This window comes from Mya arenaria, chromosome 10, assembly GCF_026914265.1.
Source record: "Mya arenaria isolate MELC-2E11 chromosome 10, ASM2691426v1".
In the NCBI taxonomy this organism is placed as follows: domain Eukaryota; kingdom Metazoa; phylum Mollusca; class Bivalvia; order Myida; family Myidae; genus Mya; species Mya arenaria.
The window spans coordinates 11932218-11951639 of record NC_069131.1 but is presented as its reverse complement, the minus strand read 5'-3'; the positions used below and the strand labels follow the sequence as shown (position 1 = coordinate 11951639).

Below are 19422 nucleotides of genomic sequence, written 5' to 3'. Positions count from 1 at the left end.
TTTAGAGTTCCTTAATATAAAGGCCTTAGATTGCTTTCGAAGGATCATCCTTCCAGAATCTATTTACATCAGAATTGTTCATATTATTGGGTTGTTCAATTGACATGATGCGTTACTACCCTGATATGACAATTACAACCATTTAGTTGTTATAAGGCTTACGGCTATTAAAACCAGTGGTGAGATTTACTAGTCACATGAACATGAGCACAATCATGGACTTATCAATTGGCAGGTACAAGCTGATAGAAGATGAAGACAAATTGCAGCTGGGTGGTATTGCCTACTTCAAGGAGTTTGTTCTGCCGTTTGTGTACATCAACGGATACAAGTACACTCCCCTGAAGGATGTTCTCCCCATGTTCCAACCAGAGTACTGTAGCAAGCAGTGCACAATTCCCAGGAGTGTTCTTCAAAAGCACAAACCTCTGGTGAAAACTTTCAGTACATGGGAACAGGTACAATACAGCTTTGGTTATGTTCAATGAAAGTGATGTTTTGTTGGCAGTGGTTTTATTATATTGTCTGTTTTTCTAAGGTACTGTCATTGTATGGCAGTGTTCACATGCAAAAAAATAAGTTTCACATGAAACTTGGTACACAAGTCCACTATGACTCTATGCACAATTATGTATTATAAGAAAGTGCTGTAACTCTGAAGCGTTTGTTCAGTTATGTCCCTTGATAGACTGAGGAAGAAAGATAAGCCCATTTGTCTCTGTTTCAAGTCCTCTGGCCCCAATTTCTCGAAACTTCTTAAGTCTCTTATAACAGGATTAAGCTAATCTCACTATTTTTGTTGCTCTATAAAATGCGTATTATTTACTTTTTAAAGAGTTTTTGGAAATTATGTAGGAATATTCTAAATAATAATGACAATAAGATAGTTCTCATTTATCAAAATTCATTTTTAGTATGTATTTTGGCTCATTGAAATAAGCTACTTAAGCCTGTTAAGCTTAAGAAGTTTCGAGAAATTGGGGCCTGTTCTGTATCCTCTTCAGGCCATTATAAATTAATTGCTAGATTTTCATCCATTTCTTTTTTTAAATGGGAGCAGGAGGTAGCATTTTATTTTTTTAAGATTACTGTTGAAAATGTGTTCATGCTCTTTCTGATTGCATAAGGGATCATACACATGTGTTTCTAGATGAACCACGATCACGATTGTAACAATTCACCTTTCTTACGTGTGAATGTTATACATCGACACCGTATGAAGGTGTGAATAAACGCCGCTCCCGGACAGTACCAGCTTGATATGCGAATACAGATCCCAGTTCGTTATTCTTATTTGAGTCAGTATTCTTTAAGGGGCAAACCACAAATAAGATTTTGTAACAATTCACCTTTTTAACATGTGAATGTTATACATTGACACCGTATGAAGGTGTGAATAAACGCAGCCCCCGGACAGTACTGGCTTGATATGCAAATACAGATCCCAGTTTGACATTTTTATTTGGGTCAGTATTATTTAAGGGACAGGGATGAAAATCTAGCAATTAATTTGGGGGGTCGCCTTAGCATCTCCATTCAGAGTATAAATGTTTTCACTTTTAACAATATCTGATAGTTATTCAATAACTTAACATCTTATATAATGTTTTCTAGGTGTACAAGATTGAGCTGATCAAGATGAAGAAAGGTCCACCAATCACAACTGGGGACACACTCCTGAAGCTGGACTCTGTGATTGGAGAGTTACACGAGCTCATTGACAATATAGTTGAACTGCACAAAAATACCAAGCTCAAACGCAGTCAACAGTGTAATGTTAAAGCATATAAACTGTTAAAAGAAAAACTGACCTGAGCTTAGTGGTGCCAAGCATTTCAGACAATGAATTAAAACCTAAGAAGTGCATGGTTTATTCCTTATTTAGGAAAATTTAGCATGCAAAAACTAGTTATGATGTTATCAATACTATGTACATAGAAGTTATAAATTGTTTAACACACAGTGATAGCTTTCTGTGATGTGTTTAAGTTTTTATTGTATCAATATTTTGCTAAATCCTTTTCAAAGATCTGTGATAATTTCATGTTATATGTACGGTATGTGTCACACTATGTGCTTTGTTTAAATATTTTATTGTTCCATTATAAAATATGTTTGTTAATTATACTTATGATTGAAATTTGTATTAATGTGCTATTATCCTGTGAACCAATTGTATTTACTTTCTAGTCAATAACTATATGACTGTGAAAAATATATATGTTATGTTTTAAATATGGCTTCAGTCCTTGTTTCTAGTTAATGCAAGCTGTTCTACTCACCAGAGCATAGACATTATCGTCTGGATTGTTATGGAACAGCCCCTTGTAATGTTCATTCCTTTCAGCTATTTTGTTTTTCTAAGACAAAATGTCAGGATAATGTGACAGCCTTGGTCTCCTTGGCATTAGTGTCATCAATGTAATGCAAAATCATTAAACTTGGCCTAAACTCAAGAATATCAAAACATACAAAAAAATAAATGTGTTTCCAGCGACAACACACATTATGTAAGTGTTCTCTCCACTGTGCTCGAAGTACTGTCAACGAAATTTCAATTCAAGCGAGCCTGCTGTTCTCATACTTTGGACAGAGTTTGTGCTTTCTCACAATCTCTCCTCCCTGACCAATTTAAAACTATATACTCTGTGCTCTTGTATTTTGTAACACAAATTCAAATCAAATTCATTTTTCAAAATAATTTCACAGAACTGTTCCTTAGGTGACCATATATCAAATTTCTTTACTCTATAGTGATTCATAAAACTTCATAAACTAATTCACAGTAACAATGTGCTCTTTAGTGACAAGTTATATAACTCCAACTTAAATATTGTAAGAGCTTTGGCCCTTTGTAACATTTTAAACAAATGCGTATTTTTCATGTTTATATAAGCCTGTCTCATAGTTTCAACTGCGGCATACGAACGGGAGGCGTCAAGTATGTTTTTCGATCAATAACTGTCGAGTCCTTTGTCCAATCAGGTGAGCAATATAGTTCCATCTTGGCCCTCTTGTTTGATAATAACAACAACAAAGAATGAAATTTATCTAAACGTTTTATTTGTTTTATAATAAATAAGGCATATATGGTAAAACAAATATAAAATCATTGTATATAAATAAATTCAAAAACTGATGGCAATGTCAATGCATGGTTTATACTATTAAATAGTATAAGTTAACCTCATATCACAATCAATTATCACAATCAACAGATTCATTCATTAATAAATAGACTGTCATACCACATAAGCAATATGGGCTACCTAGTGGTAGACAAACAATCAGCAACACTGTACGAGGAAAATATACAAAACATATATATATATATCGGCAATATAATACAAAAATTGTTCCATACACATACCATACCATATATTATATGTGGATTTAAATCAAATCAAACTTCCGCAAATTTGTTAAATGCACTAACTGATAATTACAATACATGTATATGTATCACAAGAATGAATGAACAAATGTACCGACGGAAGAAGAATAGCAATAAACAATGACAACCTTGTATGAAAATACCCCTGCACATTGTGTAGTTACCAAAGACAAAGATACAAAGTCAGTTTAAAATTACAATGATACATAAATGTACCACATGATGTGCTGCATTTTGGAGGGAAGAGGGGGAGGGGGGAGATACAGTCATACTTTATTACAGCTAAAATGCAGCTTTAAATTGGTTTTCAAATAAAACAGTTTTACCAATAACAGCACAGGGAAGCATCAAGCTTGTCTTAAATTAACAAAATTGACACCCTACATCTCTCTACATATTTGTTAAACATCAATCATGAAATTGAAAAAATAGTCATCAACATAAAGTCATTCTGCATTTAATTTTTATTGATTGTATTTAATTAACACCTTTTTAATTAATTTGCTACATTTAAGAAATAGTATGCCTAAATCAAATGAGACAGGGTTGGATGAATATAGAATAACAGTCCAATAATCATAAATTATTTTTATATATAACTGAAAAATATAAAGGCTAAACTCAGCATTTTATATTGGAAGATCAAGTGTCCAGAGAAAAAAAGCTGTATGTGAAAGAATTGTGATCATCTGGAATAGTCTTGACAGCTGCAGTCAATTGTATAAAACTTTGATAAGTTGTCCTCAGGTTATCTTTTGACTAATTGACTGATAACACTATTTGATTGGTTAGTAATAATTCTTAGATAATAACTGACCAATCATTAAACAATTTGGATAACTTTGACCAAACAGAAAACTTAATCGGTACTATACAATTGGATGCCAAGTTTAAAAAAAAGGCTACACCAATAAGCACTAATATTGTGTAAATTTACATTACTGTATGTTTCATCATTATAACAATTGCATAGTTTTATCATGAACTATCATTATTAAGTTTCCATGCATTTTAGATTCATGAAATCACTGGGTATAAGACCTTTCTTTTCAATGTTCAGAGTTATAGACTCCATTATAGCCAGTCAGCTCTCAAGGAAAGCAGCTTTTAGGCCTTCAAGGAAAGCAGATGGTCAAAATAGTCCATTTAATCATGTATGAAGTCTGCTGAAACCCAGAGAATATCCCATACGTCCATGGCTAGAATGTTCCATATTTCCATGGCTAGAGTGGTCCATACATCCATGGCTAGAATGTTCCATATTTCCATGGCTAGAATGTTCCATACATCTATGGCTAGAATGTTCCATACATCCATGGCTAAAATGTTCCATATTTCCATGGCTAGAATGTTCCATGGCTAGAATGTTCCATACATCCATGGCTAAAATGTTCCATATTTCCATGGCTAGAATGTTCCATGGCTAGAATGTTCCATACATCCAAGGCTAGAATGTTCCATATTTCCATGGCTAGAATGTTCCATACATCCATGGCTAGAATGTTCCATGGCTAGAATGTTCCATACATCCATGGCTAGAATGTTCCATACATCCAAGGCTAGAATGTTCCATGGCTAGAATGTTCCATACATCCATGGCTAGAATGTTCCATGGCTAGAATGTTCCATACATCCATGGCTAAAATGTTCCATATTTCCATGGCTAAAATGTTCCATATTTCCATGGCTAGAATGTTCCAAGGCTAGAATGTTCCATATTTCCATGGCTAGAATGTTCCATACATCCATGGCTAGAATGTTCCCTACGTCCACGGTTAGAATGTTCCCTACGTCCACGGTTAGAATGTTCAAAACATCCATGGCTAAAATGTTCCATTCCAATTCTTTATAAATGAAGTTGTTTGAATCTCAAGGTCAGAAGAAGGTCATTCCCCGTGTCCAGGCACTTTGAGTCCTCTTATCTGGAACATGTCAAACCTTTTATAACAAACAGTGACTTAAGCTACAAATTATGATAATCTTATATCTAATAAATAACACTTACTAACAAACATGAAAATCATGACATCTCTTTAGTTAGTTATACTCAATATTTTAATTTGGAACGCTAAGAATGTTCTAAATCTACTGAGGTACTGCAAGTAAGTCCTTTGATAATCCTGATTGTAGTATTTAATTAACAATCCATGAATTAACATGATTTTATATTGAAGTTATATCCGCATTTCGAAAATAAAAGTAGGATGTCTTATAGAATGGGTCATCAAAATCATGGATGCCAACACCACAAGTTGACCATTCGTGAACAATCTGCCACACCACAGCAAAAAAACAACAATCTCCACAACACAAGGCTTAAGTTAAACATTTACATCATATTAATGATAAGTCTACATGTAATGTATAAATATTTCTTATTGAAATTTATGCATTTATATACTTATATTGACACTTTATGAGCCAAACACTTTTTGATTGGACAAAGGCATTGACTTTAAGGCAGAGTGGCTTTAAAAAAACACCAAGCCAACCATCACCGCGAGTGCTTTGATTTTTCAACACCAGTGCAATATTTGCTTGTGCAGTTTTTTACGTTATATCATTGGGTTGTTCTTTATTCGCTCAAGGAGGATTTTCATGTAATCTTTGGAAAGGTTCAGGTCCGACCTTGACCTCTGGATTCTTGGAAAAGGGGAGGGTGAGGTCAACTTTATCTCCTCCTTGGGTGGGGTGAAAAACTGGTGGCAAATGGAAAGAACTTGTTATCCTTTCGTAACTCAGCAGAAATCGTACTTATCTTAACTTTAAATTATGATGAAAGACATGATAAAACAACGCCAGTATTTGGGTAACTTTGAATTATAATGAAAAACAACATAACGTTTTAAATCATAATTATATATACATGTTTGTACACATTTACATGATCTTATACGACATTTATTTGAAATGAAGACTGAAGATTGAGTGCAAGATAGAGAAGTTAATCTGTAATAAAGTCATTGAAAATATTATTATAAATACAGCATTTAAAAGGAAAATGAAATATGAATAGTTCCAGGTTACATAGCTTTGACAGAAACAATGCATTGTTACGATGGATGCATCATACATTTTGAGGGTTCTTCAAAAAATATGTTATAAGGGCTATAACATGCTTAAATTCAACACATCCTCAAAACTTCTATGACAACATATTGGTCAAGCCTGTTTATACAAAAAAACATTTTATAAAAATTGAGTGAGAAATGATTTTTTTTAGATTTTTTTACATACCCTTGCGAATATTTGGACTTTGTTCTGATGTGCCAGTAAGCACTTGTAGTTAAATCAAAAATCAAATTGCAAAGCTATGCATATATGGAAGGTGTACTAGTGTTGTTTCAATGATATTGACACTATAACAGACTATTTTGAAGGACCCTCCTTCGTGGATAACTATGAATTGACCTAAGCCACTCAAGTAATTTATCCTATTACTCAATTTAAATCTTTTATTACACTATACTATATTGCTGTTATAATAAATGCATCTTATAATATATAATTAAAGAATTTTTTTTTTAATAAAATTGCTATGATAATTGTTCAATCTAATATTACCAAACCATGAGCTATGAGTGGTCACATATTATGTATTTTAGTATGCATTACTCAAACATTTTAGGTGAAGTGATAACATATTGCTACTATGTACTACTAAATTAAGAAGTATTTATAGTAGGGATGGCACCGAGTAGTAAAATTGGTACTCAAGTACTCGGACTATCTTCCGATCGAGTACTCGGGTACTCGATTACTCGGATAACTTGAATTGGTTTTTGGGAAAGAAAAGTTCATGTATAAATGTATAGTTCATGTATATTGTGTGTTGGTCGTAATATTGGCCCTTTTCATCTTTTAATAAGACTGTCATTATGTACCTTAACAGAGAATCAATAAAAAGGAAACAAATGTTGTTTCATGCTTTTAATTTGTCCTTTTCATTTCGTATTATACATACACATGTACTTCAATATAAATGGAAAGGGAAACATATTCAAGCGTCAAAATGATCAGGAATAACTCAATAATGAACAACAAACAGAATTACAATGAATGAAAATTATTTATAAATTTGTTAAAGTTGTTTTCTCTACAAAATAATATTTCAAAATGACAGTTTTTCATACTGAAATATTGTTGTTCGCTTCATTAATACGCATCATTCCTGAATCAAGATATCCAACAATCAATTGTGATAAGCATTGCAAAAATATGCCCATTCAGGAATCATTGCTCATAACGGTCGTTACTAATTGCCTCGTCAACATCCATTGTTTGGTGAAAACACAATTGTGTAGGAGAGGTACCTTTTATCAAAACTGCATTATTTGACATCAGTGCTATTTGAAAATAAGGGCTGTTTGTTTGCAACTCTCACAACAACTGTCAATTAATTTATTAGGGTCAATTAAGTACACAGTAAGGAATAAGTGGGACCGTCAATTGTCGTCTTGGAAACACACCAGATCTGATACTTACATCTGTAAATCGTGTATTTTTATTTTTTTCGAGTACTCGAGTAGTCATTTGCTACTCCGGTACTCGGTCGATTGATCGTGTACTCGGGTACTCGTTGCCATCCCTAATTTATAGTGACAAGTGTAACCAAATATTAGTATGAGGTGAAGTGGTAACATATAACATATTACCAAACTACTACAAGTTGTAGGTGACATGGTCAAATCCATACATTGTAAAACCCATACTGTAGGTGAATACATGATATAACCCGTATTTTATTACATAGTAAAACCCATACTGTATGTGATAACATGGTAAAACCCATACTGTATAACATGGTAAAACCCATACTGTATAACATGGTAAACCCATACTGTAGGTTAATACATGGAATAACCTGTATTGTATATGAAATTAAACATGGTAAAACCCAAACAATAGGACTGGTAAATACAAGGAATAACCCATATTGTATTGTAAAACCCATACTTAAATACATTGTAAAACCCATGCTGTATTACATTGTTAAACCCATATTGTATTTCATTGTAAAACCCATACTTAAATACATTGTAAAACGCATACTGTTACCACATGGTAAAACCCATACTGAAGGTGATAACATGGTGAAACCCATACTGAAGGTGATTACATGGTAAAACCCATACTTAGGTGATAACATGGTAAAACCCATACTTAGGTGATAACATGGTAAAACCCATACTGAAGGTGATTACATGGTGAAACCCATACATAGGTGATTACGTGGTAAAGCCTATACTGCAGGTGAATATGGTGGTAGAACATTGAAGCAAAAAGTCTCAAACATGTAAACCATACTCTATACATTTTTAATCTTAATGTATCAATTAAGACATATACATTATCTATATTACAAATTTATAAATCAGTACATGGAAATGAATATCCTTTGCAAAATTAGAAGCTTTTGAAATCACTTATACAGTGGCAGTACTTTTTGACATTCATATATTTATATTAGGGATGCAAACAAATATTTGAGTTTTGTTGGTGAATAAAAAGAATAATAAAAATTCTGCCCACAACTCTGTTTTTGTATATACAGTTAGTTTGACTTGTTTTTACAACGATTGGTCCATAATTCCAGAGGTGTGAATATGATGACAGTAAACTAAACACGCGTCGTATGTCATTTAGGGACATATCGTCTGGCCATTCTTATTTTACAATATTTGGCTATTAGACAAGTAACATAAAAAATTTCAATCATTTTCGGTAAATTTAAATGCCTTTGCCAAATAAGGATTCTAGGAATCGGCCTTCACATCAATGTGTTGTCGTCTGTGCAACATTGCTCAAATTGCATTTCAGTGGCCTTTCCATAGTTATATTTAGTATATAGAGGTCAATCTGAGAAGGAGGCTGCTCGTCCTACCGAAAGACCTTCTATTGCCGCATACCGCCATTTGGCTACGACGAAGTAGGGTTAAAATGTCTCGGCTATTAACTTTAGCAAATGAAAATGATAGTTTACTATAACTTCTAAAATATGTATTTTGGTAATTGAATATTCGATCAAAACAATTACCGAATATTCGAATATCAGTTTTGCCATTCATTTGCATCCCTAATTTATATATAGAGAGATCAGGGGGGTATTATCACCATACACCTACAGTCATTATGTTGAATTTGTTTGTGGAATATTCTATGTTATGCATACTACTTGATACACAATGTTGCCAAACATTTTACCTTAAATTTGTTAAAAAGTGATAGTGGCTGAAAAGTGGTAAAAATCAAAAACAAAATATTAGTATGAGAAAAATAATTGCTGAAAAAATGGAAAAAATCAAAACATTAGTATCAGAAATAATTAATAATTATTCACAACAAAGAAAGAGGGGCAGATCCAGGAAGGGCTGTTTATAAAGGGGGGAGGGCTGACAGGGGTCTGGGAGTGGTGCCGTCTTTAGTTGGACAACAAAAACTCTATGTAACAGTACAGGTTCCTGTTCCTGTCTAATATGGGAAAAAATGTATGGGAATTTTAGGGCTCAGCCCTTAAAAAAAGAAAAGTACCAGCCCCGCCCTGTAAAGTGACTCTAGGCTTTGTTTGGGGCACTGCATACCTGAAGCCCCGGTCTGGATCCGCCACTGGAAAAACAATGACACAAAAACACTTGCTAGACATCTATTTCTGACTTGCCCTCAATTAAGAAGGTAAAGTGAAAGCCATTAAAGTTGACTAAACACCAAATAAAACTACAAAGTCAGAAACTGTGAACCATATAGTTTCACTAAAACCTCTTCCATTTATAAATATTATATGCTCATATACCTGTCCTGTTTTCGAAATGTTTTCACAATCATAGATCATTTGTCCTGCCAGGAGACCATAGTTTTATTGGATGGCCCCTATTGGTTGAGAAAGACCCGGGATTTGACTTTCCGCCAAATTTGGCACTTAATAGTTGCCTTTCCACAACGTCTTCGTTACCATTGGTACAATTAATTTCGGTCCTTACAGCTAATTGGTCTGATTTGATATGTGAAATTTCATTTTTCAAACTTATGGTCTTGCTTTCTTGTCCGGGAGCTTTTGCCAGTAATGTACTAGTCTCCCTTGGAAGCAATAACCGTTCAGTATTTGATAAGCCAAAATCAGGCTGAGACCTTAAAGGTTGAACTCCAATGTTTGATTTGGGCAACCAAAACTTAGTCAAGTTAGTATTTATCACTGTTTGTTCGCTTTTTCTTGAATCGTTCAAAACAATGATTTTCTGGCTCCATGTATCTGCTGTCGAACCTAGACACCATTTTGTTTCCCCTAATTTTTGACCATGTTTTTGCTGCAACCAAAATTTTAACTCCTGTTAATGTCACACAAACATGTTACGGTACTCAAACTGTTAAATATCCAGTTAGTATTGTGAACAACGCAGAATAAAGAAGTAGTTTTTATCCAAAGTTGTGTTAAATGGGGTGTGCATGTTTTTCATAAGATACCTTTGGAATCGGGTCATGATCACCAAAAAGGGTCTGAAATTTAGAAATGCTTTTTTTGTATTCTAATTCCTTTTTTATCATTTCATTTTACTTTGATTTGAAAGTAGAAACACACTTTCTTTACATTTTGTTATACTTTGGGGCATCATTAATAATAATAATAATAATAATAATAATAATAATAATAATAATCATTATAATAATTAAATTGATAATAATAATAATAATAATAATAATAATAATTATAATAAAAATAATTATAATAATAAAATCCCCTATTTCTTCTTCCCCCCCCCCTTATAAAGGGCAAAATCCCCTGGTTTTCTTTGAAAATCCTCCCAATGATATGGCATATAATGATTTTGATCATGTCCAAATCCCCTGGTGTTCTGAACAAAATCCCTTGGTGTTCAGAACAAAATCCCCTGGCATTCTGAACAAAATCCCCTGGTGTTCTGAACAAAATCCCCTGGTGTTCTGAACAAAATCCTGTGGTGTTCTGAACAAAATCCCTCGGTGTTCTGAACAAAATCCTCTGGTGTTCTGAACACTGTGTTCTGAACAAAATTCCTTGGTGTTCTGAACAAAATCCTGTGGTGTTCTGAACAAAATCCCTCGGTGTTCTGAACGAAATCCTCTGGTGTTCTGAACACTGTGTTCTGAACAAAATACCCTGGTGTTCTGAACAAAATTCCTTGGGTGTTCTGAACAAAATCTTCTGGGGAGATCTCCAGAAATATCACATGTATGCAACAATAAATTTGATTATGCAGCAAAAAGTTATTTTTACAAAAGCCATGCAAGCGAACACACATATTTGTATGAATCCACAGCAATTTCAGCATACTGTATTCAAATAGTTAAGTAAAAGCTGTCTCCTTGTTCAAAAAAGTGTAAAAAGAGACATTTCTGGTCTACGATTATCTTTATTTTTTGTAATATCTTATTCATTGAATAACATTGAAGCAGAATTAGTGTTGTGCAACGATACATGATCTTTAAACATTTAGCAGAACTTAAACACGGCAAAATGACATAACACAAATTGTACAACATTTCATCTAAAACTGACGCTGACTACATTTGAACAAGGACATTTTCATACTAACAGAAGCATGCACATGCCACAATATCAAACACTCCATATTCAATCTTACCCTTCGGACTTATATCAATTTGTGACTGATCGACCGACAGATTCTGTCTAGGCATTTGATACTAAAATATAGTGTAGTACACATTACTTCCTGTTACTTTCTAATTTGCATTCTATTGCTGCAAATTCATATGTAATTTTTAAACTTGTCAATTATTGTCGAAATATGCTCAACTCCACTCTGAATACATGTTCAAAACTAAAAAGCAAGAATTATTCATAACTGATAACTGAATATCATATACTCGGTCACATCACAAGATATCTGGCTCAGAGTCAAAGCTTGACTTGGATTTTTTTTTAGACACTGAATTTTCACTCATAACAAATTTTGGGCCAAACACCTTGTTATGTGACACTATAGAGATGCACGTAAGCCGTCCTTTACCTTTCCAAAATTAACAGGACATGATATGCTCAGAAGATGTGTAATCATAAAGTAACAAAAAACAAATCAATCAATATCATACCAGGGGTCCGGGTGCACGTTTTTTGTCCTCATATTTCCGCTGGGAGTCATTTGCCGGGGACATGTCACTTCTCGTAAGCTGTGTGGCTGCATGGTGGCCGTAGTTTAAGCTTCCCTGGGCGCTGTTGGTTACCTGACGACCCATTGATGATTTCATGGACGGCCCTCGTAAACTGAACATACATGTTTTAATTATTATAGAACAAATTATTTACAGTCCTGTTCAGCGTTATTCTTGTAATCAGCTGCAAATCATCTCCATTTTTGAATGATTGGTTTTATAGGCTTTGGGCTCAAGTAACAAGCCAACAATATTTAAATAGCTTGGCAACAGCAGAAGCATTTAGTCAGTTAGTGTCTCTGTAAAATATTAGCAGAATCAAAACAAAACAACAGGAATAAGCAAAAGAAACAGACAATATGATGTCAACAAAACACTTGAATAATCTAACATTCTGTTGTCAATAGTAACTGAATTTATTTTTGGATATGGCATAAAGTCCAAGACATCTTGATCACCGCCATTTTTTACTAATATATTTGTCTTATTATTAATTTACCTAAGATGCTTTTTGAATATATGGTGAGCGTGTGTGGACGTAGTATGTTGGAAAGGGTGAGTTGAGGCAATCATGGTAGCATTCTCGTGTTGGAAAGGCGTGGCCCGCGCGCTCACCGGTATGGAGTTATGTACCAGGTTTTCGTTTTCACTATCGCTAGGCTCTGAGCTGCTGTTAGAAAAGTTAGAGCAACATGTCAAGCGCAACATCATGTCAATACAGCAGAAAAGCAATGTTAATCTAGTTCGTCAATTTCAGCACTGTTAGTAGAGCCAAATTATATGTTATATACTACAAAACACTGCCTGGCAATACTACAATGTAAGTAACTTTAATCCACATCACTCAAATAATATCCACAGTAAAATCCATCACCATTAAAAGAATACTCTTGTAATATCTGAAACTATTCACTATTTATTGGGACAAACTTGAGGTTATAAAATCAAACCTTTTTGAACAACTATTACAAGAGTAACCTTATGCTACAAACTAATTAAAGTCTTAGTAAAATTAAAGTCTTAGTATTTAAGACAACGAAGGTCAGTATCAAATGCTGCAATGTCATTTTTGTTAAGCATCAATCATTTTATGATCATAATGAAAATAACAGAAGATTGTAACTAATATTGTTTTAAATAAATTAACAAATTCAAACAAACCAACAACACAATATAAAGAATTTACATGCAACAAGGACAAAATTAAAAATATGATATTTGAAATTTTACTTGTTTATTTAAAGTAGATTTACCTCTATATTGAAGATTTTCCTCTGTATTGTGGATTTATCTCTGTATTGTAGATTTACCTCTGTATTGTAGATTTACCACTGTATTGTGGATTTATCTCTGTATTGTAGATTTATCTCTGTATTGTAGATTTAACTCTATTGTGGAATAATCTCTGTACTGTGGATTTACCTCCCTATTGTTGACTCACCTCCCTATTGTTGTGTTGATTTAATTCCATATTGTGGACTCACCTCCATATTGTGGACTCACCTCCCTATTGTGGACTCACCTCCCTATTGTTGACTCACCTCCCTATTGTTGTGTTGATTTAATTCCATATTGTGGATTTAATTCCATATTGTGGATTTAATTCCATATTGTGGATTTAATTCCATATTGTGGATTTAATTCCATATTGTGAATTTAATTCCATATTGTGAATTTAATTCCATATTGTGGATTCACCTCCATATTGTGGATTTACCTCCGTATTATGGATTCACCTCCATATTGTGGATTTACCTCTGTATTGTGGATTTACTTCTGTATTGTGGATTTACCTCTGTATTGTCGATTTCTCTGTTATTTACCTGACTATATGTTAGTTTTGTATAATGATAATGTTTCATGTGCTGTGTGGCCTTACCTGTTATTATTATTTTGTGGGGCAGTGGCTGGCAAGACAGCGGGGGCTAAGTCTCGGAACGAATCTGGAAGACAAGATAATATATAAAATCATGTTTTTTCTCATGAAACATGTCCAATAATAGCATACCGTTCATGCAAATAACTGTGTCAGGGTAATTGTGTTTCATGGTAGCTGTGTGTCAGGGTAATTGTGTATTGGTTATTTTGTGTCAAGGTAATTAATTGTCAGGGTTATTGTTTGTCATGGTAACTGTGTGTCCTGGTACTGTACGTGTGCTTGGGTAACTGTCTGTCATTGTAATAGTGTGTCAGGGTAACTTTGTATCAGGGTAACAGTGTGTCAGGGTAACCCTTTGTTTGGGTTGTCAGGGAAATTGTGTGTCAGGGTAACTTTGTGTCAGGGTAACAGTGTGTCAGGGTAACCCTTTGTCTGGGTTGTCAGGAAAATTATGTGTCAGGGTAAGTGTGTGTCAGGGTAACTGTGTCAGGATGATTGTGTGTCAGGGTAACTGTGTGTCAGGACAACTGTGTTTCAGGGTAACTTTGTGTCGGGGAAACTGTGTGTTTCAGGGTTACTTTGTGTCAGGGTAACAGTGTGTGTCAGGACAACTGTGTTCAGGGTAACTTTGTGTCAGGGTAACTGTGTGTTTTAGGGTTACTTTGTGTCAGGGTAACAGTGTGTCAGGGTAACCGTTTGTCCGGTTAACTGTGTGTCAGGGTAACGGTGTTTCAGGGTAACTTTGTGTAAGAGTAATTGTCATCAAGGCAACTGTATGTCAGGGAAATATCCTGGCCCAAGTTTCTCGAAAACACTTAAGATGACATTTAAAATGTTTTTACTCCATTAGAAACATATTCTCTCATTGATTATATCAATATAGATTTTGAGCCTATTCTTGTTTTAAAGTAAGGAATGTACAAGAGTTATTCAATGCTTAAAATATATTTAATAACAGTATAAACAAGGGGCCGATTGTTCAGAACTTTGTAAAAGTTAATGTTGTTAACGTCATTGTTGTTCTTTATAAATTGTTACTGCTCTGGAATTTTAATGGATACCCTTTGACCTGCTGTATTTCTAACAAGATTTGAGACAACCATTTCAGTCGTACTTGTTTATATTTAAATATGTCAGCGCACCATCAAATTGTTCACATTTGAAAGTTAACAACAATGTTGCTAATCATGCTGTTAACTTTAACAAAGTTCTGAACAATCAGCCCAAGGTAAGATAAAATTAGGTTAAAATATAAATAAAACAATAATCAAAATATTAATGCACCAGAATGAATTTTCTTTTTATTTAATATGTAAACAGGATTTGAATAGTGTCCCCAGTTGAGTAAGAACTTTTATTGATTTTTGAGAAATTGGGGCCAGGTTTTTAAACAGTAAGTCCCATTATATTTTATTTTTATATCGTACAATATTTATAATTATATTTTGGCCTCTGTATTGTTTGCTTTTTAATAGCATGTTGATCAGGAAAAGTTACTAACATACATGTATATACAATTTTAGTATGTTATGATCAACATTAAAGATTTCCCATAATGCAACTGCAACAACAAAAACAAAACACAAAGCATACTCGCCAAAAAAGATAGAGTTAAAATTAAATGTAGAGCAATTATCTGCAGAAAAATAAACATATTTACTGAATGGCATCACAATTATACAAAAGGCATACTCAAAATACATAAAAGGAAGGTTTTTGTCACTAAATCTTAGTAACCATAAAATATTGTTCATTATAACTCTAATTACTTGTACTGGTAAATGTTGGTAGCAAATTATAATGAAGTTCTTTTAAACTGAATTTATACGGTAATCACACATTTTTTTAAAGCCACAACAGAACTTTACTTCAGCTACATTAAACAGCACAATCATCACTTTAAAACACAAAGCATGCATGTTATAATCTATGACTTGCAAAGACAGAATAGGCAAATAGAAATGTTTTATTGTCTTTCAATCAATTAACTTCCGTGGGAAAACATGCAAATTATCTATTAAAACACAACATTAAATAAACAACATTCAAACTTAACATCCTTAAATCATGGTTTTAGCAAAGGTATAGCATCAACCAGAGCATCGCTGAATGAAAGCATAACGCTTGTTTGGTAGGAGCAGTCAAACATGGGGGATAACTATATTAAAACCAGAGTTATGGGCCTTGATACATGTGAGCACATTTTTTCTTCAACATTTGTTCCATTGTAAGTAACTTCTATTTTGGCCAAGGTTAAAAACTTTCCACATCAATGGCACCATTTCAGCTATGACAATACCTCTACTTTCTTCATTCAAACCAGATAAGCTAAAAAAATGGCGAGTCTTTTCTTAAAATGAGCAAGAAATGCATTTTGTTATCTAAAAAACAAAGTTGTTCTTAAAATACCGGAACTATATAGTCCTATACATTATGTATTTTTACAACCTTTTTTATTCTCTTTTTTATTCTATGCTCTTTTATCACTAAGAATAAAAATATTTCATCTTTAGTATTTAAAAATGTAAAGTGTGACAATCATACACTTTAAAGTAAAACAAGTTGTCATAGCAACAGAAATAATATGTTTACAGCAATGACTCTGTAGCAATCTATGCCAAAACAAGGAAACAGAATATATCTTATTTTACGATAGCTCCTTTTTACCGAAGAATTTTCCAAATATTGGAATCTTATCCGGATGAAACGGTAACCCTGAAATATATTTATTTTATTTACTGAAGAAAATTTTATTTTCATATTATTTGCAAAATATAACAGAAAACAAAGTTCTGATTTTGTTGATCAATATTTTCATATCAAAAGTAGACAAATAGACATAAGCAAATTAGCTTGCAATGAAATTCTTTTTATACCATTATATATCCAGAAGTTATATCAACACCTTGCAGATTTAAACAATATTTAAAAATTGGTTTTATTTCCATAAACATTGAGCTTACCATATAATTATGACTAAATATTTCAAGCTACAACATTAATCACAAATTCTGTATTCTATGTGAATCATTCATTGTTAAATAATTGCTAGATTTTCATCCATTTTTTGTTTTTAAATGGGGGAGGCTGAGCTGACTTTTTTTCTTAGATGACTGTTTCACTGTTAAATATTTACACCTCAACTTCCATTCCTTAAATGAACTGCCTTTCGGCAATTGCGTTCATCAATCGATGAACGCAACATCTTCGGATATGTTCGGATAGCAATTCATCGCATAACAATATACATGAAAATTATTGATCTTGTTATTGTTTATATTTTGTCAGCAGATCCCGTAAAATATAAATCAACATTTTAGAAAGTGCTAAGTTATTATATTTTAAACATTTTGTTGCCAAAAGTGTTTCAATTTTACGTTTAAAAGTGATTCCAAGTGGTTGATCTTTTCCCGCGTTATTGTGACGTCATTTGAAAAAAAATGTTTCCGGTAACAGTCGGGTCGTCCTATTTAAAGAATGGTTAAGAAAGGAATACTAAAAGGTAATCCGAAATGAAATTAAGTATTTTTTAGCATTTCTTGAATAAAATAATGAACCATTGGTGTAAATATAAGGAATGAATTGCGGGGGTTAATGTCGGGATATGAACGCAATTGGGCTGGTCAAAGTACGCGTGGAGTCCGAAGGACCAACCCAATTGCGTTCATACCCCAATAATGACATCAACGCCGCAATTCATTCCTTAAATATATGTTCTTGCCCTTATTGCATAAGGGGCCATATACGTGTGTTAAGATGAATCACAAACACCATCTAACAATTCTCCTTTTTTATAGGTGAATGTTTACATTGTCACCAGCTGGTTTGAATAAACCCTTTTCCTGGACAGCACCGAACTGATACCCAAATAAAGAGCCAAGTTCAACATTTTTTTTATTTGAGTCAATAAAATTTCAGGGGTGGCCAAAAAACGAGGGGGCAGGAGGGATGAACTTCAGCAATTAATTTTAAAAAGGAAAACAACATGCAGAAAATAGTTTTCATGCGATTGAAGTTTAAATGTTTACGAGTGTTTAGATCATTAAATCTGAACTACTTTCAATCTTTTTACTACAAAAGTCTTATTAATAACAGTTATTTTTTACATTCTTACCAATGTGATCAATATCTATAGGTCCGAAGTCTAAAATAGGCATTAACATAGTGTTTTATCATTTGTTCACTTCTTAAGTTGTAGAAAATTTATATTTTCTTTTACAAACATCACAAACTACTTGCGGTTGCATTGTATATTATTATATGTTATAAAATTCAAACACAAAAATAACAATATCTGGCAGAATATAACTACATGCATTATATATTTTTCTTAAATTGAACTGTTATGATTCAATTAAAATCAACATGTAAAATAAAAATACAATTAAATTGTAGTGAAAATGAAAAATTGTTAAATTTCCTGAGATAACCAGTTGTAATTAACTCCTGGAAAATTGAAATAAGAATATATCACACCTCCAACATGAATGACGTGACTCAATTGGTCAAGGACTAGTCATGCGGTGACCATGACTGCATATTTTTGCATATTGGGTCTCTAATCTTGAAGTCGTACCAAAATGGCATTTTTCTCCGATTCCGATGAATAAATCAAACATTTACCAATTTAAAGAGGTTGTCGATGTGATATATACATTATGGGGTTAGTAGGTGACCCTAAATGAAATATATGGTGCGCAGGAAAACATATGGATTCCTTTGCCTTATATATCCCATATTGTCTCACCTTCTAACCCCTTAACTTATGCACCAGTCAATTGTAACCACGACCCCCCCAGGTCCGGGGGTATACTGGGGAAAGGGGCCATGTTTTTACCTTCCAGGTGGCCCCGCAGTGCCGGGTGAATGTGGTGGTTTTGTCTTCGCGCCAAATATAGCAGGGAATTTGCCTTACTTAGGGTCCATGGGGTGCGGGGGCATTTGGCGGGGTTTTACCACCAGTTTGTCCCCGCAGGGCGGGGATTTTGCCCGGGCTTTGCTGGAC

The 19422-nt window shown here is 33.6% G+C and overlaps 1 protein-coding gene across 11 annotated transcripts in view; it reads right to left on the bottom strand.

Moving 5' to 3' along the window:
* Positions 1–3041: 3041 nt before the first annotated feature.
* The window catches only part of LOC128205605 (uncharacterized), a 120467-nt gene continuing 104086 nt past the window's right edge, over positions 3042–19422 (bottom strand). For 6 of the 11 annotated variants that reach the window (XM_052907344.1, XM_052907346.1, XM_052907349.1 and 3 more), the window contains 5 exons: positions 14418–14481; positions 13038–13208; positions 12479–12650; positions 10185–10695; positions 3042–5316 (listed from right to left, as the gene is read on the bottom strand). In XM_052907344.1, coding sequence (XP_052763304.1) covers positions 10213–10695; positions 12479–12650; positions 13038–13208; positions 14418–14481 — 890 coding nt within the window. In that variant the 3' untranslated portion in view covers positions 3042–5316; positions 10185–10212. Of the gene's footprint in view, positions 5317–10184; positions 10696–10852; positions 10886–12478; positions 12651–13037; positions 13209–14417; positions 14482–17084; positions 17133–18531; positions 18562–19422 lie in introns of all 11 variants that reach the window. The other 5 variants (XM_052907351.1, XM_052907352.1, XM_052907353.1 and 2 more) reach the window with 3 other exon arrangements.